The 25500-nt window shown below is 36.4% G+C and overlaps 1 protein-coding gene across 1 annotated transcript in view; it reads left to right on the forward strand.

The window, feature by feature from the left end:
• The window catches only part of LOC140245487 (villin-1-like), a 127740-nt gene extending 106458 nt beyond the window's left edge, over nt 1-21282 (forward strand). Inside the window, exons 20-25 of the mRNA XM_072325056.1 lie at nt 4597-4734; nt 6932-6997; nt 10150-10275; nt 13145-13213; nt 18447-18554; nt 20076-21282. Coding sequence (XP_072181157.1) covers nt 4597-4734; nt 6932-6997; nt 10150-10275; nt 13145-13213; nt 18447-18554; nt 20076-20189 — 621 coding nt within the window. The 3' untranslated portion in view covers nt 20190-21282. The remainder of the gene's footprint in view (nt 1-4596; nt 4735-6931; nt 6998-10149; nt 10276-13144; nt 13214-18446; nt 18555-20075) is intronic.
• The last annotated feature ends 4218 nt before the right edge of the window (nt 21283-25500 follow it).

The following is a 25500-nucleotide window of genomic DNA, read 5'->3' on the forward strand; positions in this document are numbered from 1 at the left end:
ATTCTGGTTATAACGAGGACATTTTTGGTGCATCATGATAAAGAAAAACATAAGCAATCTGATCGGATATAACAAGGTTCCATTTCTTGACCTGCCTATTTCAAGCATGCGACAAACGAAACGTTGAAAACGGAATTCACGCTATCCATGTCTTTTTATGCCTCCGCCACGAAGTGGTGGCGGAGGCATGATGTTTTCGGGTTGTCCGTCCGTCCGTCCGTCTGTACGTCCGTACGTCTGTACGTACGTCTGTACGTACGTCTGTACGTACGTCCGTCCGCATTCGTTTACACGATAACTTGAGTAATATTGACTGGAATTTTACCAAACTTGGTCCAAGTATAAAGTATGATGGGGCAATTACTTGATTAGATTTTGGGTGAAATCGGCCAAAGGTCAAAGGTCAAATCATTAAATTGTATCTGTTTACGCGATAACTCAAGACTGGATTCAGCAAATTTCACCAAAATTTGTCTGAGGATGATGTATGATGGGAAAATTACTTGATTAGGTTTTGAGTGAAATTGGACAGAGGTCAAAGGTCAAAGATCAAGGTCAAATCCTAAAATTTATCTGTTTACGTGATAACTCTAAACTGGATGAAGCGGCTTTCACCAAACTTGGTCCAAGGATGATGTATGATGGGGCAATTAGTTGAGTAGATTTTAGTGACATTGGCAAGAGGTCAAAGGTCATAAGGTCAAGGTCAAATGCTAAAAACGTTGCTATTTCCCCCATATCCATGCAATGCCCGAAGGTATTATCTTGAAACTTATTGTAGACATGTACTACTGCATAAAGATTCTCCAGAGAGAGTTTCATGTCATAAGGTCAAAGGTCAAAAGGTCAAAGGTTAGGTGAATATGTTACAATTTCACTTTTCTTGCAAATGGTTCAATGTATCTTCATGGAACTTGGTACATACACATGTACTGACTGGCAGGGATTTTATAGGGAATGGGTCACTAGTCAGGGGGTCAAAGGTCAAGGTCAACTCCTCAAAATTTTACTGTTTCCCTCATATACTAGTATATGCAATGCTTACATTATTATTTTTAAAACTAAAACTTGGTATATACATGTATTCCCTAATGGAGATTGTCTGAGAAATTTCCAGCCAGAAGGTCAAAGGTTAAGGGTCAAAGGTCAGGTTTAAATGCAAATATATATATATATTTTATACTGTAATTACACTCTTTCTTCATACCTTGAAAATTACTCAATGCATAAACTTATAAAAGGGTAGGTCAGAAGTCAAGTAAAAGTTCTCAATTCCCCAAATACAGGTACCTGCACTCTTAGACAATTATAGCAAACCTAGTTCAAGGAAAGTGAACATTCAAGATATTTCTGACAAACCTGTCATTTCAATATTTTGTCAGTTTTGTGAAACTGTCAGAACACATTGTGAAGACATTGTACCATACACCTATTGGGAGAATCATGCATTATGGCGGAGGCATCAGTCGCCTTTCTAGTTCCTGTCCTGCAGAGTCTGTGCTGAACACAGTATAATGTGCATACACACAATGCGCACTGTAAATGTACACGATCCCCATGCCATCCGCTCTCTACATGAACTATCTGAAGCGGGAAGACTCGGAAACAAACATGTTAGGCTCAGTCCCATCGTTATCCTTCTTTAATAATCCCCACTATCAGAGACGAATAACCGAGTACCGCTCTGTCCATGTTTTCTTCTAAACCATGCGATAAGACACAGGAATACCTTCTGATGTTCTTACTGTCTGTATACGCATTAATTTTATGATTATTTCGCGAGTCTAATTTTTTGCATATCAAGACTTCCCGACAGTTTCGCGAGTGGTTGAATTCGCGATTGTGGAGTACAGAACCGAACGAAGGTTGTTATTTTGCACGTCACATTTATTTCAGAATGACAGAATGACAGTTAATATTTTCGCGCATTTTTAAATTCGCGAATAGCCTCCCACTCAAAAAATCCCAAAAATAAAAAACCTCGCAAAATATTTGCTGTGTACAGTAAGTTATTAAACATAATCTATTTCACCTTTTCCCCTCCAGATACACGGTTGTGCGTAATATTAGCTGAGACCACATCGCAACGTGAAAAAAAAAAAACGCATTCAAAATCTTTTCATGTTACGACACTCGTGGCCAAAATGAAAAATGTTTTTGGAATGCATGTGCAGCTCATCATTACATCCTTTCCATTTTAAGTTCTGACTTCCAGTTTTTTATGCCTCCGCCACAAAGTGGTGCCGGAGGCATTATGTTTTCGGGTTGTCCGTCCGTCCGTCCTTCCATCCGTCCGTCCGTCCGTAATGAATTTTGTGGACAGGGTAACTATCAAAACCTTTTGAGGTATCCTAATGAAACTTGGCATGTATGTGTATTAGGGGTGAAGTTGTACCTATCAACTTTTGGGTGCACATGCTCAAGGTCAAAGGTCAAAAGGTCAAGGTCAAATACATAAAATTTCTCTATTTCCATCATATCTATGCAATGCCTTAAGATATTTTCTTGAAACTTAATATATACATGTATTACCCGATTAAGATTCTCTGGTGAAAGTTTGGGTCATGAGGTCAAAGGTCAAAAGGTCAAGTAAAAACATCAAAACTTCACCCTTTTTCTTTGTACCTTGGAAATTGTTCAAGGTATCTTCATGGAATATAGTATATTTACGTGTACTGACTGGCAGTGATTATCTAGAGAATTTAGGGTTCAAGGGGTCAAAGGTCAAGGGCAACACTTCAAAATTTTACTTTTTCCCTCTTGTTTATGCAATGCCAGCAGGATTATTATTTTTTTTTTACACTTGGTGTATGCATGTATAACCTAATAGAGATTCTCTGGAAAGTTTTTTTTTTCTTTTGTTTTTGCCTCAAAGGTCAAAAGGTCAAAGATCAAGGGAAAGTGCTGAACTAAGTTTTTCCTCCATATCTCGGAAGTGGCTCAGGTTATCTTGAAACGTACTACATATTTATACATGTTCTGCCTGACAGTGATTATCTAATGAATTTTAGGGTCAAAGGCCAGATGAAAATGGTAACAATTTACTATTCAATACAGAAATTCCACTTTTTCTCCATACCTTGAAAATTACTCGATGCATAAACGTTTGAATGGGTCAAAGTCACGTTACAGTCCTTAAATCCCAAATACATGCTCTCCTATTCATCCAATTAAACCTAGGTCAAGGAAGGTGAACATTCAACACATTTGTGACAAACTTGTCATTTTAATATTTTGCCAATTTTGTGAAAATGTAATCACACATTGTCCACATGTACTATCTAGACCTATTAGAAGAATCATGCATTATGGTGGAGGCATACCAGTCGCCATAGCGACATTTCTAGTTGTTTTTGTTTTTGTTTTGCTTGTTAGTAAACCTAAGTGCGTACAGTACATAAAAAAATAAAGCCCAGATAGGCCTAACTAATGAAATCATTGTGATTCTGCCAGGTGATAATCATATAAAAAATTGAGCCGGTGTTCAGAAAAAGTACCAAAAGTGTTTAATGGTTTTATTAGATCTGGTTTTGTTCATTATCATTTATCACTGCGTTTCAAAATGAAGATTTTCATTCTTTTAAAATGGTCTATGAGGTATACGAGATATGTGTAAAAAGGATCATGATCTCCCAAATTCAATTCTGCCACTTATCTTTCAGGAACGGATGTATGATATAGTATACAAAATGCGAAGAAATATTCAGAAGAAAATAACGCATTTTCACCCTCTTCGGGCGCAAACATAAAAATGGTCATGTATGCTATAAGATTACAGCCCAAATAATTCATGAAATCATCGCAGTCCCGCTTGGTGGAACTTAAACGGCAAGTTACGGTAAACCACGCATGCATGTTACTCTATTTGCATAGGTGTTTAGATAAAACTTAACTCATTTTATACAATATGATTTTGTTCATTATCATTTTACGCTGTATTTTGCAAACGAAAAATGTCATTCTCTCAGAGTGGTTTAATATACGAGGAAGAGATAGGTGGGGAGATAGGTGTAGAAAGCATCACGAATATCACCCTGCCGAGAACTTCTCAAGAATGCACCTATGATGTACATGCGAAGAGAGTTTCGGAAGAAAAATAAAGAAGGCATTTCAACCCCTACTTTTTTCGTCTTTTTGCATCAATTCACAAATACAAGTAATACCATTTTATTCTCTCTCTCATAAATAATGATCCATACTTGTTTAATAAAAACGCAAAGACTGCTGTTAAATTTGATTGCTTGGTATATGACTTTGTGCTTATGCTTTTCTTTGTTTTTTTATGCGTACGGTTATAACGAGGTACCGGTTATGACAAGGTAATGTTGGCGGTCCCATGGACCTCGTTATAATGGGGTTTCACTGTATGTGATTGGAAGTTTGTTGGCGCTTGCTCTATGTCATATGCAATTACATGTTGATCAAAATTTACATAATGCATGGATTTGACTTGGCCTTAATATAGTGTAGGCCATTGAGGATGGCATGTATTATTGAGCACTATAGGCACAATGTGTGTTTAGTCAATTTCAAGGTGTACATTCATTCTCATTCCTTCTTTAATTAAAGTTCAAGGATTGTTTGTTTATATTACAGGAGGAAACACTAACAAACCCACCAAGACTGTTCCAGTGCTCTAATGCCTCAGGAAACTTCCGTGTGGAAGAAATCAACAACTTCACTCAACAAGACCTCATTGAGGATGATGTCATGCTTCTTGATACTTACAATGAGGTATTTTTTATCAATGTCACAGAAAAGAATAACAGTTATAGAGCTTGCATGTTATTGAATCATGAGAACAAAAAAACTCCAATGACCTCAGAGAATATTGAAGAAAACTTTACTATCATGACACTTAAATGCATTGTATTTTTACAATTATTACAAATATGTTTGCTTAATACATTGTATATAATTTCTCTGTTTATTTCATGGAAATGAAAATAAATTTGAATCGTGAATCTTGAATCTATTGGATGTAGCATTTTTCTTCAACTTAGCCATTTTTTTTTTTGACTTGTGCAAGGTCAACTCATGCAAGGTTGACGGTAAATCCTCAAGGCCAGTGAAAGTCAAGATCCAAGTATAACACTTCTCCTCTGTACAATGTAATACATTATCAGGATTTCATCAGGCTTGCTGGGAACCATACTGAAGGAATCATCCTGAAGGGTAGAGAATACAGAGTTATTATACCCCCGTACACACCAAGTGTATAAAGGGGATCAGCATGTGGTCAGGCAGCTGGTCGGGTGGTCCGTTGTAAATCTTGCGCCATGAACTCCTACAGTTTTGAAGCAATTAAAGAACAAGTCTACCTGCATATACATGTGGATTGAGTAAATGCAGCAATATTAGTAGAACTCATCAGTGAAAGTTTGGGGAGAATCTGACAACTCCTTCAAAAGTTGTGAATTATTTAAATTATCTGCACAGTCACTGCTGGATGAGGGGACTACTACAGTGTATGATGTCACATGAGTACAATGATACAAGGAAAATATAAAGATAATTTCACAAAATTTTACTTTTGAAAAAAAGTGCACATTTCGTCGACTTGTCACTGACATATTTTAAGGGTAATATTATTCCCCCTTGCCTTCTGAAAGAGAGAGGTCATGTGTTCTTTTATTATGCAAAAAAAAAGAAGAAAATATCTTGAATTTTCTTAATATTTTCTTTTTATCATTGTACACATGTGACATCACAAGCTGAAGTAGTCTTCTCATCCAGCAGTGACTAAGTAGAAACTTCAAAAATTCATAACTTTTAAATGGATTGTCTGATTTTCCTCAAACTCTTGCTGATTTGTTCTATTAATATTGCTGCATTCACTCAATCTGCATGTTTATGAAGGTGAACTTGTCCTTTAAGATGAAACTTAGGGTACATGATGACATTGAGGTGTAGATGTGGTGACATATTTTGTTTTATTTTTTAAATTGTTGTCATAGGGAGTGATGACATGGTAACCACAATTTTCCCAAAACCTTGGAGTGAACTACTTCCACTGTATTTAAGCAATTTATTTCAGATTTGGTATGTACAGTACACTGTACTGGCATGCTAACCTGGAAACATTAAACTGCACATTACTTGAATATGTGACCATTCTGAAGCAAATAATTTTCACACAACAGTAGATATATAATGTACTCTTAAATGATTCCCATGAAGATTGGAACAGTCATCCCCCAGCATTCCCACTGATTCCCACTGATACCCCCTGATCAGTTACTAGCCATCCCCTTTAATCACCTTCATTGATAGTTCTACTTCAGAAGGTACATGTGGTCCCGATGAGAGCCTTGGTGCAGTGCTACTAAGGATAGGGACACTGTAAATTTAAGTCATCATCTCTCTATTCTGTAGACACCCTTTATAGGTCAAGTATTCAAATAATGACATAGAACTACCACTTGGCAGTTGCATAAAAGTTGAATTCATTTTGAAGCTCATATCAGTGTTAAGCTCCCTGTGGGTTCTTGTCTTCTGTTGATTTTGAATGTGCTTGCCACGAATCATGTCATTCCTACCTGTTGTCTTAATTGATGTTTTGCATGTTTGGTATGACTTTGCCTTGCCTTGTATTTGTCTCTATTGAGGAATTTTGTAAAAGTGGGGGGGGGGGGGGGGGGGTGGGACGCAAAAAAATATTTCTGGTCCCACTTTCGGGTTTAATTAGCTGACACCCCCCCCCCCCCCCCCCAAGAAAAGAAAGAAAAAAAGGCTTCAGCACAATTTTCTGGTGCCAATACAATAAAAAAATCAAAGGGGGGGGGCTTTATTCTTTCTTTTTTTTTTCTTTTTTTTTTACGAAAAATTAAAGAGGGGCATTTTCCCCTCTCCCCCTCCCCCCCCTGATTTGCCACTGTCTATGAAATTAATTGAGTAAATTAACCAATAATGTGTTTTTTGCCTCTCCAAGCTCTACATCTGGATTGGCCAAGGTGCAAATGATGAAGAGAAGAAGCAAGTCCTAACCACAGCAATGGTATGAAATGAAGACTTTGTCTTCTTTGCTAGCAACAAGAGTTTTCTTGTGCACTTGAATGTGATGAATTCATAGAAATGCATTACATGTACCTACTCTTCCATAAACAAAAGATACATTAGCTCAATGGGAGGTTACTCTTTTACAATGTATATTAAATGTAATTAGACCATGGTATGAGACTATGGTCAATGACAATATCCCAAGACTTTTGAGGCTATAATTATACCTCTCAGAATCTCTGATACACACTGACTGTCAATGTGTGTAGCATATGATACACTGTAAATATTATAACCAATTAGGTCCTCAGACTTGACCAAACATTGGTTAAAGAGATAGTATAGTACTGGTTGAGATGAGGATTCAACTTTTAACTTTTTGCGAGATACTATAGAAACCACTTGTAACCAAATGTTAAAGAGCATACAATTCTAAAGGAATTCAAAGTTCTTTTGATGAAAATCGGGTTTGAAATGGCTAAGATATCAAAAAACAAAGTAAAACAAAGCAATCCTAATAAAAGATGGGTCCCACTTTTATTAGGATCGCTTTGTTTTGGATATCTCAGCCATTTCAAATCTAATTTTTCTCATATAAACTTTGAATTCCTCTTAGAATTATATGTGACCCGCTACAACAAAAGGATCCGTAAGTCGGGGGAGGTCCATTTTCCGAAAATGACATGACATTATTCCCTTACTCTCCCACTTTCATTTCATGCATAATACGGCTCATAAAAGTACTTGGTTGCGGAGATATGAATGATTTTATAAGAGCATGTCAAATGGTTTAGGAAATCAGCGTTTCGAGTAAACCGCCTTCTAAGTTTTCCTTCTGACACAGTCATGATTAGGGGAAGCAAGACAGTTTTCATCTCTTGACAATTGAAGGTATGCTCATAGCAACCTCTGCGATGTTCATTCGAGCTTGGTGCCAGCAGTCTGTGCACGACCAATCAGTAATCAGGATGCCACGCACTGACCAATAAGATCACTCCATCGTTGCTAGGGGTGGAGTCTATCTGCAGCACTAAATCCAGATCTTCAGACATGTTTCTATTCAGATGAAAGCCTTAAAATTGTGGTCCAGAAAACTTATAATTTCTTGCCTTTCATTCGATCATTTAGCGTCAAAATTTTGGCAGATGGTAGATGATACATAAGGCTACAAAATTATGCCAAAATCATAAATCCAATGACTTTGACCAGTTTTGATGATCTGATTTCAAACCTGATTTTCTTGGCTCAGCTGTCAGTGACTTTTGGATCCTTTTGTTGTGGTGGGTAACATACGCTCTTTCATATTTCATAAGAGGTTTCTGATTTTCTGAAAGAGAATCATGATAAAAAAATGTTGGAAACCTGAAGCCCCATCTCAACTGAAACTGTACCATCCCTGAAGTTGCTGCAGTTTCCTGTCAATAATTGAAAATATGTTCTTTAACTTACTGATATTATTCATACTTCCTGTGATTAGCCTAAGGAGTCTACACATCACTCTCCCATTCTTTATAACACTGTGTTTACAATGAAATGGCATCAGTGGAGACACTTTTTTAGTTATTTTCATGGACTCCAGATTGCGTGAAATGTAGGCAAGAGTTCAATTGTTTGTGTATCGAATAAAGGTCAATCCATTTTCCTGCCCCATCACCTGCAGAAATAGGTCTACCCAGGATTTTTTCAAGGGGGTTGTTAGTTTGAGTTATGGAGGCACTGCAGCAGGTAGCCACCCCATCCAAGCAGAGAAAAAAATGATTATCTTGTGCATATGGTACACATATGCCAGCAGAACGCCAGAGCAATTGAATAGTACATGAATAGTTGTGTTTGAGGGAAATCATTGAATTAAATTTTAATCAAATACAAAAGGCTTGATTGGTATTAGTAGATAGGCAAGCTTTGTTCTGTTTATCTATTTTTTTTTTAATGCCTCTGCCACGAAGTGGTGCTGGAGGCATTATGTTTTCGGGGTGTCCGTCCGTCCGTCATGAATTTTGTGGACAGCGTAACTAAAAAACCTTTTGAGGTATCCTAATGAAACTTGGCATGTATGTGTATTAGGGGGTGAAGTTGTGCCTACTAACTTTTGGGTGCACATGCTCAAGGTCAAAGGTCAAAAGGTTGAGGTCAAATATGTAAAATTTCACTATTTCCTCCATATCTATGCAATGCCTGAAGATATTTTCTTGAAACTCAGTGTATACATGTATTATGCAATTGAGATTCTCTGGTGAAAGTTTGGGGTCAAAGGTCAAAGGTCAAAAGGTCAAGTAAAAATATTAAACTTTCACTTTTTTCTCTGTATGTTGGAAATTGTTCAAGGTATCCTCATGGAACATAGTGTATATACATACTAGTACTGACTGGCAGTGATTATCTAGAGAATTTAGGGTTCATGGGGTCAAAGGTCAAGGGCAACACTTCAAAATTTTACTATTTCCCTCATATTTATTCAATGCCAGCAGGATTATTTTTTTTACACTTGGTGTATGCATGTATAACCCAATAGAGATTCTCTGGGAAGTTTCTTTTTTTTTCTTCTCTTTTTGCCTCAAAGGTCAAAAGGTCAAAGATCAAGTAAAAGTGCTGAACTAACTTTTTCCTCCATATGTCGGAAGTGGCTCAAGTTTTCTTGAAACTTACTACATATTCATGCATGTTCTGCCTGACAGTGATTATCTTGTGAATTTTAGGGTCAAAGGCTAGATGAAAATGGTAAAAATTTACTATTCAATACAGAAATTCCACTTTTTCTCCATACCTTGAAAATTACCTAATGCATAAGCTTATGGATGGGTCAAAGTCAAGTTAAAGTCCTAAAATTCCCAAATACATGCTCTCCTATTCATCATATTAGACCTAGGTCAAGGAAGGTGAACATTCAACACATTTGTGACAACCTTGTCACTTTAATTATTTTGCCACTTTTGTGTAAATGTAATCACACATTGTCCACATGTACTATAGACCTATTAGGAGAATCATGCATTATGGCGGAGGCATACCAGTCGCCACAGTGACATTTCTAGTTCAGATATATTTTGTGTATCACTGTTTGAGTAATAGTACAGCCAACAACATTGCAACTCCTTGGAGGTAAGAGGACAATATGGTGTACTAATGGCTCATTTTTACTGTGTTCCACAGGAATACCTGAAAACAGACCCAAGTGGACGTGACCTAACGTCAACACAACTCATCAGGGTCAAGCAAAGTTACGAACCGTTGACCTTCACTGGTTGGTTCATGGCATGGGACCACAGCTACTTTCAGGTCAGATATATACCTTTCCCAAGATGTCTTCATTTATAAATTCCCTTTTTCTTACGCTTTGTAGCTCCAAATACTGCTTTACTCATACAGTTATTGAATTGTTATAAAAGTACCCACTGTATAATGGCAAAACAGGAAAAAAATTGTGACAATTTCTATTTTGAAATGTAATTAGTGAAGGGTTAAAGTGAAAGATCACTGCACTTCTGCCAGAAAGATTATATCTAGTCATATCTCTAGCAAGGAATGTCCAACAGTGATGTAAATTGATGGACAGGTTAAAAGTACATTAACTCAGAAGGATGTCAGTGATTTTACTGATCGTACTACTTTTATTACAGTCAATTGGAACATTACAATTGTAGGTGTATTGCACTTAAGTTTTGAGCAAAAAGATGAACTAACAAACAAGCAAAAGTGGTGAATATAAAAATTGTTTATGCTGAGTCTGGTGCAAATGATAACAGTGTTGATATATACCATGTCCTGTCAAACTGTCACAAATAATAAGATATCAGATTTGACATCAATTATGAAATTTCATTTCCTGTAGTCATGCATGCTGAGTATTCTTTTTCTGCAACCAAACCTGGTCCAATTAATTTTTGTTGTGTTGTATTGCGATATGAATGTATCAGATACATTTTAGAATGGGTGTAATATTTGATTATTAATGATAATTATTGCCATTGTAAAATGATAAATGATCTCTATTAATCATGGAAGCCATGACTGAGTGTCTCTTCTTTGTCCTTTGTTCTAATCTGGTATGCCTACTAATATTTACCTACATGTACTTCTTTGTGTATGTCCTGCTGCTCTTGGCTTGTTTTCATTTTGGGAGGGGCAATTTTACAAATGTGCAAGTGGTTTCACAGAGAGGACGTGTAAGTGCAAAAAATAAACTTGAGTTTGATATACAACATGGGAAGTCGTGGAACCCACCAGCCATACTCATGAAAGGTACTCGAGGGTAGTATGGATTAGCACCATGGTGTACTTTCTGTCTTGGACATTTATTAGTCACATACAAGCTGCAAAGATGTGATTTTCCATTTTGTTTATCATTTTCTGATTCCTTTATGTCTAGTTGTTAAAGCTACTGGACATGGTTATATTTCTCTGTTGATTGAAAAGGTATATAGTATATAAGGTATAAGTATTGGTAGAAACAAAGACTGGGTGGAATGTGTTTACATATTGTAGAAGTGGGATAGAAACAGTTTTTCCTCTAGAGGTGCTATGCATAGGACCTTGATGTTTTGTTATAAATTGACAGTCATTTGATTAACTGAAAGAACGATATTCATACGGAATCTTTTTTTTTTATAGTTTTTTTCTTTCTTCTTTAACACCTAGAAATTTGCAGGTAGTGTTTCATGTAATTCTCATGGACTACAGGGGTCACTTTCTTGTAACTTGTTTTATTATCTTTTAGTGCATTGTCTTCTGAGCTTAAATAAGGTTTAGAAAATGCATGGCATGACTCTCAAGATAATCAGTTTTCTTCAAGGCCCCACACTTATAAGGAAAAGATACCCAGTGGATTTGTTCATGACAAAATTGTGTACTTCATGATTATACCAGTGAAAAAGAACGAGTCTTCATCTTTCTTAAGGTACTTGCCAAAATAGAGCAAGGATGTAATATAAATGATTCTCCTATTCTCAATTTCCAGTATACTTTAATAGTGCGTTTGATATTAATGTCAGATGAATGCTTAATGTTGTGTGCAATAACAGACCATTAAACAACAATAAAAGGAAAATTGCTTAAAAATTATATGTATGCATTAAGGTTCATTGTGGTTTACTCACTTGAAGTACTACCATTTCATTGGTGAAACAGTTTCATTTAAAGGACTTACTTCCCAGGCTTAATTTTTTATTTCTACTCACTGTTTTTTGTTTGTTAGTTTGTTTTTTGTTTTCTACATGTAGACATTTATAATCAGACACTTGATGGAATATGATAAGAAGCTTACCCTTCATTTGAGAGGTGGTGATTAGTATTTGGAAAGGTTTTGATATTGTGAGAACACATTGCATGTTTTAATTGTTGTTCATGATTTGTCACTGATCATTTCTCATAAACTATCATTTGCATACATTGATTTGTTTTGACACATATTTGTTTCACACATTTATCTTGTTTGTGTTATCTACAGTGTGACATACAAATATAACCAGACTTTTGATTCCTTCTCTTTACAATCCATCTGAAAGTTTGTCTCTGTGATCTTATTCTGATTCATAGAAATTACAAGAAAAGGAATTTTGTTGGACATGGGGTGATACGATTTTTTAAAATCATGAAATCAAGTAATACAAATATGAAATAATGAAGCTGTTGTGACCTATGATGTATGATCATTCTGTATATCCTAATAATACCAAAGATCACAATATTCTGGTAGAAATTTGTATGTCAAGATTTTCACATCTTTGTATTTCAGAGCTGGAAGAATGAGAGGCATTGTGCAGAGTTATACGTGTAGATAAGATCAGATTACAGATCAGATGCATTTTCTCTTGATGACTATGCCTAGTATGGTCATTCAAAAACATATCCTGATTATCACAGCTTTGAGCAGTACCCACAGAATTTAGAAGTTTTAGGAGCCACCGACATGACACAAAAGTCGTGTGTGTGCAGTTAATGATAACACCATCCCCAGTGAACATACATTGTAGTCAGATGTGCTGTCTCTGGATAAGTATCCCAGACGTGGATGTAGAACGCAGTCTGACAGCTTCAGATATTAGATTTGCAAAATGTAACTCATCATATCAATCAATTTTGTTTGTTTATATTGTGAGTTTGCTGAGTAGTCTAATGCCATTTTATGTTAACACATTATCTCATTCAGAACATGCAAACAGAAGAGCAGATGAGACAAGAGATGGCCAAGCAGAATGCAGCTGTTGTCATTGATCTGGTGAGAGTCAGGACATTTTCTTGCAGTTTTCCTGTCTTCACTTGCCAGTGCTATAACATACGATTTTCATGAGGTGTAATAATTTGTTGATATTAAATGCAAAAGTTAATGTTTGTGTTATGATCATTTTAAGATGGCATAATTGTTTATTCAGTTCTGCAAAATGCAGGTATGGTTTCCTCCTTCAGTCCTACTGAAGCCCATTTTTTCTGATAAGTAGAATGATTTAGCCATTTGATTTTATGCTGGTCATTTTTTAATGCCTCTGCCACAAAGTGTTGCAGGAGGCATTATGTTTTCGGGTTATGCGTCCATCCATCTGTCTGTCCTTCTGTCCGTAATCAATTTTGTGGACAGCGTAACTAAAAAACTGTTTGAGGTATCCTAATGAAACTTGGCATGTATATGTATGAGTAGACGAGGATGTGCCTTTCAACTTTTGGGTACACATGCTCAAGGTTAAAGGTCAAAAGGTCAAGGTCAAATGCTCAAAATTTTGCTATTCTCCCCATATCTATTCAATGCACAAAGGTATTTTCTTGAAACTTAGTGTATACATGAACTACCAAATAGAGATTCTCCAGAGAGAGTTTTGGGTCATGAAGTCAAAGGTCAAGTGAAAACGTTAAAATTCACTTTTTTCTCCATATCTCGCAAATAGTTCAAGATGTCTTCATAGAACATAGTACATATGCATGTACTGGCTGGCAGTGATTATCTAGGGAATTTGGGAGTCATTGGTCAAAGGTCTGGGGTCAAAGGTCAAGGTCAACTCCTCTAAATTTCTCTATTTCCCTCATATTTATGCAATGCCTGCAGGATTTTTCTTGAAACCTAATGTATACATGTATTACCAAATAGAGATTCTCTTGGAAGTTTCTTGGCAAAAGGTCTGTGGAGCCAGGATTTGTAAAAACACCGGGTTTTGTAAAAACACCGGGATTTGTAAAAACGTCTCGCCGGGATTTGTAAAAACGCTGGGAATTGTAAAAACGTCTCGCCGGGAAATGTAAAAGTCTCGAAAATTGCATCAACCGGATTTGTAAAAATGTCTCGCCAGGAAATGTAAAAACGTTCAATTTTGCTGGGAATTGTAAAAATGCTGCTGGGAAATGTAAAAATTATGTACTTCAACGGTATTGTACGTACCGATGGTATTTGATATAGATAATCTCGATGTCTAACAAATTTGCTCATGAACATTTACCGCTTAATTTCCTTGTAAACTCCAAAACGGATTTTCATCAAACTTGACAGATGACATCTTTATGGTGATATGATCTTAATTTGTTTAAATATTAAATAAGTCCCCCCACCACTGCTGAAGGGGGGGGGGGGGGGGGAGTTGATGCCTCAGAGACCTAAAGTTTCATGTTTGGTTATGGCGGATCCAGGGGGCCCTAATTGGGAGGGGGAGGGGAGGGGGGAGAAGGGGAATTTTCTATGTTTTCAGCATCCTCTTGAAAAATCTGTGAAGGATTTTCACCAAACTTGGCAAATAGCATCTTTATGGTGATATGACCTTAATTTGTTAAAATAACCCCCCCCCCTCCCAGCCGAAGGAGGGATTTTAAGTCTCTGAGTATCTACAGTCTGGAATTGTTTATCTTCTTAGTCGAACCAAAAGAGATAGAGCTAAGTTAGTGCCATGAAGACATTGATGACTGAAATTTCATTTTTGATTATGGCGGATCCAGAGGGGTACCCTGATTTCTTTTTTTTTTTTTGGGGGGGGGGGTAGGGGGTGAGGGGAGGAGGAGAATATTTTCACATTTTCAGCATCTTCTTGAAGGATCTTTGACGGATTTTAACCAAACTTGGCAAATAGCTTTTTTTTTTTTTTTTGGTGATATGATCTTAATTTGCTAAAATGAGCCCTAACGTCCCCCATACCGCTGAAGGGGGGGGGGGGGGGGGGAGGGGGAGGGGGATGGAGGGGGGAATGGGGGATTTGAAGCCTGAGAGGCCTTAAGTCTGAAATATTTTTATCTTTGTAGTCGAATTAAAAAAAAAAGAAGGGTAGAGCTATTAAAGTTAGTGCTATATAAAGGCACTAATGACTGAAATTTCATGATTGATTATGGCGGATCCAGGGGTGCTCTGATTTTCTTTTTTTTTTTGGGGGGGGGGGTGTGATTAGAGGCTGAGGGGAATATTTCACATTTTCAGCATCTTCTTAAAACAACTTCGAAGGATTTTCACCAAACTTGGCAAATAGCATTTTTATGGTGACATAATCTTAATTTGGTAAAACAAGCCTTACAACCCCCCCGCCGAAGGGGGGGGGGGGTTGGGGAGTTGAAGCCTGAGAGTCCTTAAAGTCTGGAATTGTTTTATCTTCTTAGTTGAACCAAGAAAGATGGAGCTATGTTAGTGCTATAAACACATTAATAACTGAAATTTCATGTGTGATTATTGCGGATCGAGGGCCTGATTTTTTGGGGAGGGGGGATGAGGAGGATTAGGGGAATTGTTCACATTTTTGGCATCTTCTTGAAAAATCTATGACGGATTTTCACCAAACTTGGCAAACAGCATCTTTATGGTGATATGATCTTAATTTGTTTAAATATATACCCCCCCCCCCAACGCTGAAGGAGGGGGAGGGGAGGAGTTGAAGTCTCAAAGTCCCTTCTGGAATGCTTCGTCTTTTTAGTCGAACCAAAACCAATAGAGCTAAGTTAGTGATTCAACACCCCCCCCCCCCCCACATTCACCCTATGGTGGTGCGATCATATATTTTTCAAGAAGATGCTGAAAATGTAGAAAATTCCCCTCCCCCACATTCCCCCACACCCCCCCCCCCCCATCAGTGCCCCCCTGGATCCGCCATAATCAAACATGAAATTTCAGTCATTCATGTCTCCATATAGCACTAACTTTAGCTCTTTCTTTTCAGTTCGACTAGGAAGATTTTTAGACCTTTGAGACTCTGAGGCTTCAACTCCCTCAACCCCCATCGGTGGGGGGGGGGGGGGGGGGGGGAGGGCTATTTTAACAAATTAAAATCATATCACCATAAAGATACTATTTGCCAAGTTTGGTGAAAATCTGTCATAGATTTTTCGAGAAGATGCTGAAAAAGTGGAAAATCCCTCATCCCCCCTCCGAAATTGGGGCACCCCTGGATCCGCTATAATCAAACATAAATTTTCAGTCATTAACAAATTAAAATCATATCACCATAAAGATACTATTTGCCAAGTTTGGTGAAAATCTGTCATAGATTTTTCGAGAAGATGCTGAAAAAGTGGAAAATCCCTCATCCCCCCTCCGAAATTGGGGCACCCCTGGATCCGCTATAATCAAACATAAATTTTCAGTCATTAATGCCCTCATAGCACAAACCTAATTAGCTCTATCTTTTCTGTTTCGATTAGAATATATTAAAAGATCAGACTTAAGGGACACTGAGTCTTCAACTCCCCCCCCCCCCCCCTGGCTGTGTGGAGGAGGGTGGGCTCATTTTGACAAATTGATATCATTCAATTCAATGTTTTATTTAATTTTTCGACTAAAAAGATATGAACATCACTTTTTTGATAACAGAAATTAAGGTGCGTAAAGTATAACATGAAAGAATGTATATACAATGATTGTACCACCTTATAATAATTATACACTATCATATAACTCAAGTGATTAGAAGTAATTATACAGTATGCAAAATTCGAAAAATGGAGGGACCCACTAAGAAGACAAAGCTTGTAAATTGTGGGCCCCTCAGAGGAAAAACATCAGTTGAGAAAAAAAGTAATAGTCTGGAAGCCCACTAGAAAGATAGATCAACAAAAGCAGACAGATATACAAACGAATAAACATGAAATGAGACTGGAGTCTCATAACACGATAAAGATGTTATCTGCCAAGTTTGTTGAAAATGCGTCATAGATTTTTCAAGAAGATGCTGAAAATGTAGAAAATCCCCTTCCTTTGCTCACCCCCTCCCCCTCTCGGTTAGGGCCGCCTGGATCCGCCATAATCAAACATGAAATTTCAGTCATTAATGTCTTCGAAGTACTAACTTACCTCCCATCTTTTTTGGTTCGACTAAGAAGATGAAAAATTCCAGACTTTAGGTCTCTGGGGCTTCAACTCCCTCCCCCCCCCCCCCCCCCTTTGGCGTTTTTTTTTTTTTTTTTTTTTTTTTGGGGGGGGGGGGGGGACTTATTTAAACAAGATCATATCACATCATATCACCATAAAGATGTCATCTGCCAAGTTTGATGAAAATTCCGTTTTGGAGTTTACAGGAAAATTATAACGGTAAATGTTCATGAGCAAATTTGTTAGATATCGAGATTATCTATATTAAATACCATCGGTACGTACAATACCGTTGAAGTACATGATTTTTACATTTCCTGGCCGCATTTTTACAATTCCCGGCAAAATTGAACGTTTTTACATTTCCCGTTGGGATATTTTTACAAATCCCGTTGATGCAATTTTTGAGATTTTTACATTACCCGGCGAGACGTTACAATTCTTGGCGTTTTTACAAATCCCGGAGTTTATACAAATCCTGGCGTTTTTACAAAACCCGGCTCCAGAAGGTCAAAGGTCAGAGGTCAAGTGAAAGTGCTAAATTTCACTTCTTCCTCCATATCTCGAAAGTGACTCAAGGTATCAGTATGAAACTTAGTAATATTTATGCATGTTCTACCTGACAGTGATTCTCTAGGGAATTTTAGGGTCATAGGGTCAAAGGCCAGGTGAAAATGCCAACACTTTGCTATTTAATCCTGAAATTACACTTTTTTCCATACCTTGAAAATTACTCAATGTATAAACTTATAAAGTAGGGTCAAAAGTCAAGTAAAAATCCTGAAATCTCCAAATACCTGCACTCTGAGACAATATAGCCATTCATCCAATTAAACCTAGTTCAAGGAAAGTGAACATTCAACACATTTTTGACAAACCTGTCATTTTAATATGTCACTTATGTGAAACTGTCATCACACATTGTCAAGACATTGTACTATAGACCTATCAGGAGAACCATGCCTTATGGCGGAAGCATACCAGTCGCCATAGCGACATTTCTAGTTTTATAGTACTTCTTTGATTTTTCCTCTTTACTGCTAGAGTGTTAACATTTCATCTGATCCGCTCTTACATTGAGTGTCATGGTCTGATGAAGTATGTTGGAATGTGAAGATTTACAACAAGGGAAAATATGTTACACTTGGTGTTACCATATTCTCTTCTGTTGACATTCAATAACTAGAAAGCAGCAGAAGAGGTGGAGGACAGTTTTGAGAACTGTGCCAAGTTCTCCCTTGATCAGCTGAAGGCTAAAGAGTTACCAGAGGCTGTCAACCCATCAAAACGAGAGGTATATGACACATGTTTCCATTGCAAAGTATTAAAATGATATAGATTTTTGCCCTTTGGAGCCAATTATGAGCGTGACAAGGGCCTGTGTACCGGTATTTATTCACAAGCTGGCAAATGAACACTTTGGTACATCAATGGAACATAGTCAAGTTTTATGTGCAAGTCAGTGTTAAAAAAAAAAAAAAAAATGTATGCAATAGATCATATTGCCTTTGTGCATACTACCAGTGAAACATGCGCTCACATTTTCCATTCAGTTTCTCAAAAATATAATGGTGTGTCACTATGTTTTATTCTATCTGCACATTGCTTTGCTGACTAGACTTAGATCTCTAACTTGTTTTGTGTTATTGTTATTGTAATGTTTAAATGTATTTAGAGGGACAGCAAAACTAGGGAAGAATTTTCCTATGACGATGAAACTAAGTAATGATACTGTTTACAAACTTTATTGAATATTTAATGCCATTTGTGCATTTCAGTGAAATATGTATGTTCAGCAGCTTATGGGTCCAATGTAAAGCAATGGCTGCAAGTACACATATCAGCTTTATTAGCATGCATGCACACATGGTGGTTGTGTATACATGCATCATGCACAAGTTATAATGGAGCATCATACCAGCAAATGATTGCATAAATGTTGTCCATTTCTGGAGTGCATAAGAATTTTGGGGATGAAAATATTCTAATAAACAAATTGTGTAGGTTTATGAGTGGAATATCTGAAAAAAAAACTACAACAACAAACAAACCCTCAAACTTTTATATCTCAATATGTTTGCCAGTTAAAGGGGCATTCCAGACGATTTTCATAATTTCACATCATGTAGTACATAAATCGACAGCTCCATGTATGGATTTGTGGAATTTATTGTGATCCTTGAGCAGAGAAACCAATAAACTGAAAACCTTCAACAAATTACACTGAACAATCATGACATAGGAGGTTCACATATTTCAGAAATGTAGCAGTGTATTTCCATTACAATACCGCTTGCTCAACAAGTTCACATGTGAAGAATCTATGCATGCCTTCTTCTTTTGTTCTTCTTCCTTGAGCCCCAACTCATGCATTCTTATGGTGAGGCTGCCAAGTCATTATCCTTGTTCATTGCAATTTGTTATAAATTTCAAAAACATTTTCATTCCTTATCCCAGTCACTATAAATTCTGGAATTCTGTACTCAGTTTAACTAATTTATAGTTGTTCAAATGTTAAAGTCTGAAAATCATCCAGAGGTCCCCTGTAAGACTGGATTATAACTAAATGAATAAAATCAATTAAGAAATAACATGCAAGTAATGTTACCACACATTTCTGACATTGTTTATATTTCATGATACAAGAAGTATCTTACCCAATGTAGTCATGCTTTTACTCAGCAATAACAAAATGAATATAACATGGGACACAGTCTTTTTGGGAAAAGGTGAATGTCACCCATTTTATAGCAACGTACCTGAATGAAGTAAGGTGTTTTTGATTGTCTTGTTTTTCTTATTTCATTTCTTTCAGAAACACCTGTCAGCTGCAGACTTTGAGAAGTTCTTTGGAATGCCTTACGAGAAGTACACAACAATTCCAAAGTGGAAACAAGATAATCTGAAGAAGAAGGTTGGCCTTTTCTAAACGAGACCTCAACGACAGTCAAATATTGTTTGTGATGGTAGTTCATGCTCTTTAGTCTTAGTGTGATCTTTTGGTAGCATATCCAAGTTTTCATTAATTGGTGTTTTTCTCATGTCTGTAATCCCACCTCATAGTCGTCATTGTACATTCACCTGGTACATATTAGGTTTGAGGTTTTGTAGAATAGTGTGAGCATTTCAGATATATTAGATACATTAAACAAAGATTCAAACATGCATTATTGTTCTTTTTTTGTTAGGTATTTGAATTAGAACAATATCCCATGACAAGTTACCTAGATACACAAATCTCATGCTTCAAGAATGTCATTGCAGAAAGATGGAAGAATTCACTATTGATATCAACTTTTCTTGGTTTGTGAACATTTTTGTATCAAAACCAGCAAAGCCTTACCAACAATACACCTTGACATTTTATTGCTTCACACTATCATATAAATCATGCCTAACTTTTCTACACAACCATGTCTTTTCTGTAGTCTTGATATGTACTGTCTTTCAAACTGGATGAAATCACACTTGAGGTTATATGATTACATCCTACAAATATGTCACTCAATTATAAATCTGGCAATCAGAGAAAGTTGGTGTTTGTCTGTGCATTTTTAACATTTTAAATGAAGGCGAAATTTGTTATTTTGTTTGAATAATTTGCGAAACTAGTGTGTATAGGTTTGTAAAGTTCTTGCTGTTTTCCTCAATGCCTTGAAGATGAGACAATAGATGCCCATTTACGTTTGGAGAAATTTTGGATTTGTTTTTCTCTGATGAAGGCAATGGTCATTGTGCCACTTCCGAGTATTTGTGACCCTGTCTCACAAAACCAGCTAAAAGTCGCCAGACATGGATTTTTAGTTAAGAGCAGATTCTGAAAGAGCAGACTTTAAGCTTTAAAATGATATATAACTCAATACAAATATCTAAATATTGGAAAGGAAGTACACACTCCGGAAAAGTATGAACTGAGAAAAGAGGCTCTGAAGTACAGGGTCTATTCAAGCACTTTAATCTTTACCAAGCTGTGCTAGCTGTGCAATGAAAGGAACAAAAAAGACAGGATGTAAACCACTGGAGCAACAACAATGAAGGGATTATCAGATTAAGCTGAAATTGGGCATGTTCTATCAACACAATCTGTCCATGATTGATGCCAATTTTGAAAGCAATAGCATCATCCTTTCTAAAGTTATACCCTCGCCACACGTAGTGTGAAGGGGGTATATAGGAATCATTGTGATGTTGGTCGGGCGGTCGGTCGGTCGGTCTGTTGCAAAATCTTGCGTCGCGAACTCCTTCTTCAGTTTTGAAGCAATTTAAATGAAACTTAGGGTAAATGATGATATTGAGGTATAGATGTGCAAGACGTTTTTTTGTGCTTGTCGGACAATGCGTTGCCATGGTAACCATAATTTTACCAAAACCTTGTGGATTGAATAACTTCCATAGTGTTTAAGCAATCAATTTCAAAATTGGTATCTATGATGATCTATAGGTGTAGTTATGCAAGACACTCTTTGTGTTTGTACTTGACAAAGCATTGCCATGGTAACTGCATGTTTTCTTTGAAATCTTGTGGAGTGAACAACTTCCACAGTTTTGAAGCAATTGAAATCAAATTTGGTAGGCATTATGGCCTTGAGGCATAGATGTGGAACACATAATTTTTGTGTTTGTCGGACAAAGCGTTGCCATGGTAACCATAATTTTACCAAAACCTTGTGGATTGAATAACTTCCACATCATTTTAGCAATTAAGGTCAAATTTAGTATGTATGTGATCGGGAGGTGTAGTTATGCAAGACACCAATATGTTAATATAAGAAAAATGTGTTGCCATGGTAACCACTCATTTTTGTATCAAATTGAACCATTTAATCTATGAAGGTGAAATTTGGTGTGTATGATGCTCTTTAAGTGTAGTTTTGCAAAATGTCCTTTGTATTTGTATCAGACAATGCGTTGCCATGGTAACCGCATTTTTTTTTAAAATCCTGTGGAGTGAACTTCTTCCACAGTTTTAAAGCGATTGAAACCAAATTTTGTAGGCATTATGGCCCTGAGGTATAGATGTGGAACACATAATTTTTGTGTTTGTCACACAAACCGTTGCCATGGTAACCACAATTTTACCAAAACCTTGCAGATCGAATAACTTTTCCATCATTCAAGCAATTAAAATCAAATTTAGTATATGTCATGATCTAGAAGTGTAGTTTTGCAAGATGTCCCTCGTGTTTGTATCAGACAGTGCATTGCCATGGTAACCACACATTTTACCCAAACCTTGTGGAACTCAGTGTCAACTCTGTAATTGTACAGTAAACTAAAATTATTCTGTTTCCAATTCGACAAGTGCTCAAACTTGATATTAACGTCATTGCCCTCATGACATCACATACTATACAGCAACACTAGGGGTGGCGGTATTAATCACCTTCAGTGATAATTGTAGTTAGAGTTGAAAGTGAAGAGTTTGTACAGGGTTTTTAAGAAATGAAAAGGGGACTCTATAAGACACATAATCACACTATTCTACAAAAAAGTGTTGAAGAAAAACCGCTAAAAACAATTTCCCGTTTGTTTTATGATCCCAAATTTCAACATAATGTAGAAGAAGACTTGCTCTTTCAGAAATTATGAAAAACTCAATATTTGCTAGGTTGACCCATTTCACCTATTTTCAGTCCTCACACAAAATCAGTGTGTGCAGCTTTTTGTTGGTTTTGTGATGCACAGTCACATTTGATAGTTTTGTAGATGAACAGCAGAGTGACTCATTCACACAACTTTATCAATATCAAGACTTTGCAGAATTTGTCACAAATTTTGCTTGTGATATGTAACTGTTGATATGTAACTATTTGGTGGTTACGCCTTCTTTGCCATAGCTTTCCTCCATTGGAAAGACAACATGTTAAATGTAGACCTCATGGTATGATGGCCAGATGAGATGCATTACAGATTGATTTATGACTTTTATTTTCATCATTTCATTTTATAAAAAGAAAGACATTGGAAATCTTGGAATAGATGTAGATTTTTTTTTTCCAAATTCATATCTGTAGCATCTTGAAGGCAAGATCTTCATTTGTGTGTAAGAAAGATAAGAATGACCCCAATCTTTTCACTCAGAAAGTTTTTCTAATGTATATCCTGTCAATACATTGTAGGATTTGGTTCTTTTATCATATATTTTTGTTTCATTAAGATGGGTAAAAGAAACCCTAGGCTGTGTATGAGATGGTATATGATGCCATTGGCGCATCCCACCAGTAACTTCTATAGGTGAATCAAAATGGCGAATGAATCGACACTGCGTGCATATTGAAGTCTTTCTACCATTTAAAGGAAAGGGGTTTGTGAATGTAATGGAAAAGAATATGCATAATAGCCTTAATACAAAGGAATATATATATATTATATAATATATGATAAAGTATGCAGAGGTGTATATGTGATATGGATATAAACACATTTACAATACATGCAATTTGTTGTCTATCTACTTTGCGGGATAAAGTATCATCAATCAATCAATATATATTTCTTTTTTAATGATACACATATACACCTTTGATATGCGCATTTTAGATATTATCAAAATAAAGAAATTACGTAATATTAATCCTTAGAGTGGAGGTATCATTGTGTTTCACTAACCCTCCATATCAGATATGAAATACAAACATTAGCTTTGTGTATCATGTAATCATCAAAATTCAAATATAAGTGTAATGAGTATGTTATCTGTGTACCATACAGGACTGTGTAAAATTATCTGTTGTCAGCCATTTTTAAAAGTGGACCTTTGATACAAAATTCAAGCATTATTCATGATGAAAAGGTAATTCTAGTTAGGGAGATGCATGTCTGTTTTAATGGAAAGAAATATATGTAAGGTATAAAGTTTTATGATTTGAATATTACCTCACATCTTAGACTGCATGGGGTGAGCTTACTGGCTACACATCTTAAGTGTATATGAATAATCCACAAGTCATACTTTTAGTGCAATTAAGGACTTTCCATTCAATAATGACTAATGAAATGTCTGTGTAATACATTTATACATTCAACCTGATATTTTAGGGCCTGATATCCCATTACATAAAGAAGTATTAGTCCACAATTACCACACTCACTCAGTGATAGTCCTCATTCTTCAAATTGAATCATGATAGATTTGATCATGCTCATAAAATACACAAGCACCAAACTATAAACTCTGTGTAGTTTATAATAATGAAATCATGTTGTTTCCATAAAAATCTAGATTTTTGTATATTAGCATTGGCTAACTTTTTGTCGAGGGTGCCTTACATAACATCACAAGTGGGTAAAAAATAAATTGCATGTTATGAGAGCTTCAGAATAAGCTATCAAGTCAACACAATTGAGAAAGTGTACGCAGAACTATCATTGAAATGTTGGTATGGAAATAAAGTCACATGCAGGTTAGAATATGATGTGTAACTGTGTCGTTTTAGGGCCATTGCTTGAATTGAAAAGAGAGTGTGAGTACACTATGTCTGGTTGAAGTGAACAAGTTAATGTGTGTGGCTTCAAAAGTCTTTAGTACAATGTACTCTTTAGTTTACATATGCCAAGGGCATAACCAAGGACAGGCTCAAGTAAGCCATTACATATCATTGCTATTCATTCATGTTGTTTGTGTGGCAGGAATCTGTCTTGGAGATAGAGGATTCAAAGAGTACACTGTAGATACTGTTAGGAGTAAAGAATAAAACATTTTCATGATAGTGGCAGTGATGGCCTTAGTAGCCTATCCAAAGGAGGGGGGGGGGGGGGTTACAAGTTTGTTCCTTAAGGCATTTTCAAATGAAGGATGCAAAGTACTGGTACATGTAGTAGATACATGTATCTTCTCAAGGACAAGACCTAAAATAGAGTGTCATTAAGATCTTACATTTGGTCTCTATGGTATCATGCAGGTACCTACAGGGTAAAGATTGAAGCCCAATGAAATTCTTAACAAGTCTGAAATGGGTTATACATGTATACAAACTAAGCTATCATTATTACAATTAAAGATAGCACACTTAATTAGCATCATCTTTCTCTATAAGGTATAATCGTCAGATTGGACCAAACATGAAGTTGAAAATGATTGAATTTCAGAGGCAACTCAAAGGCCAAAAATGTTACATATGGGCGTGTGCGTTCACGTGTGCACTTGCACACACACACACACACACACACACACTTTTTTTGTTTTTCAATAATCTCTATATGATTCTATAATTTCACATGAAAAAAAAATCATATTGAAT

The sequence above is a fragment of the Diadema setosum genome, chromosome 22, assembly GCF_964275005.1.
Source record: "Diadema setosum chromosome 22, eeDiaSeto1, whole genome shotgun sequence".
Taxonomy (NCBI): domain Eukaryota; kingdom Metazoa; phylum Echinodermata; class Echinoidea; order Diadematoida; family Diadematidae; genus Diadema; species Diadema setosum.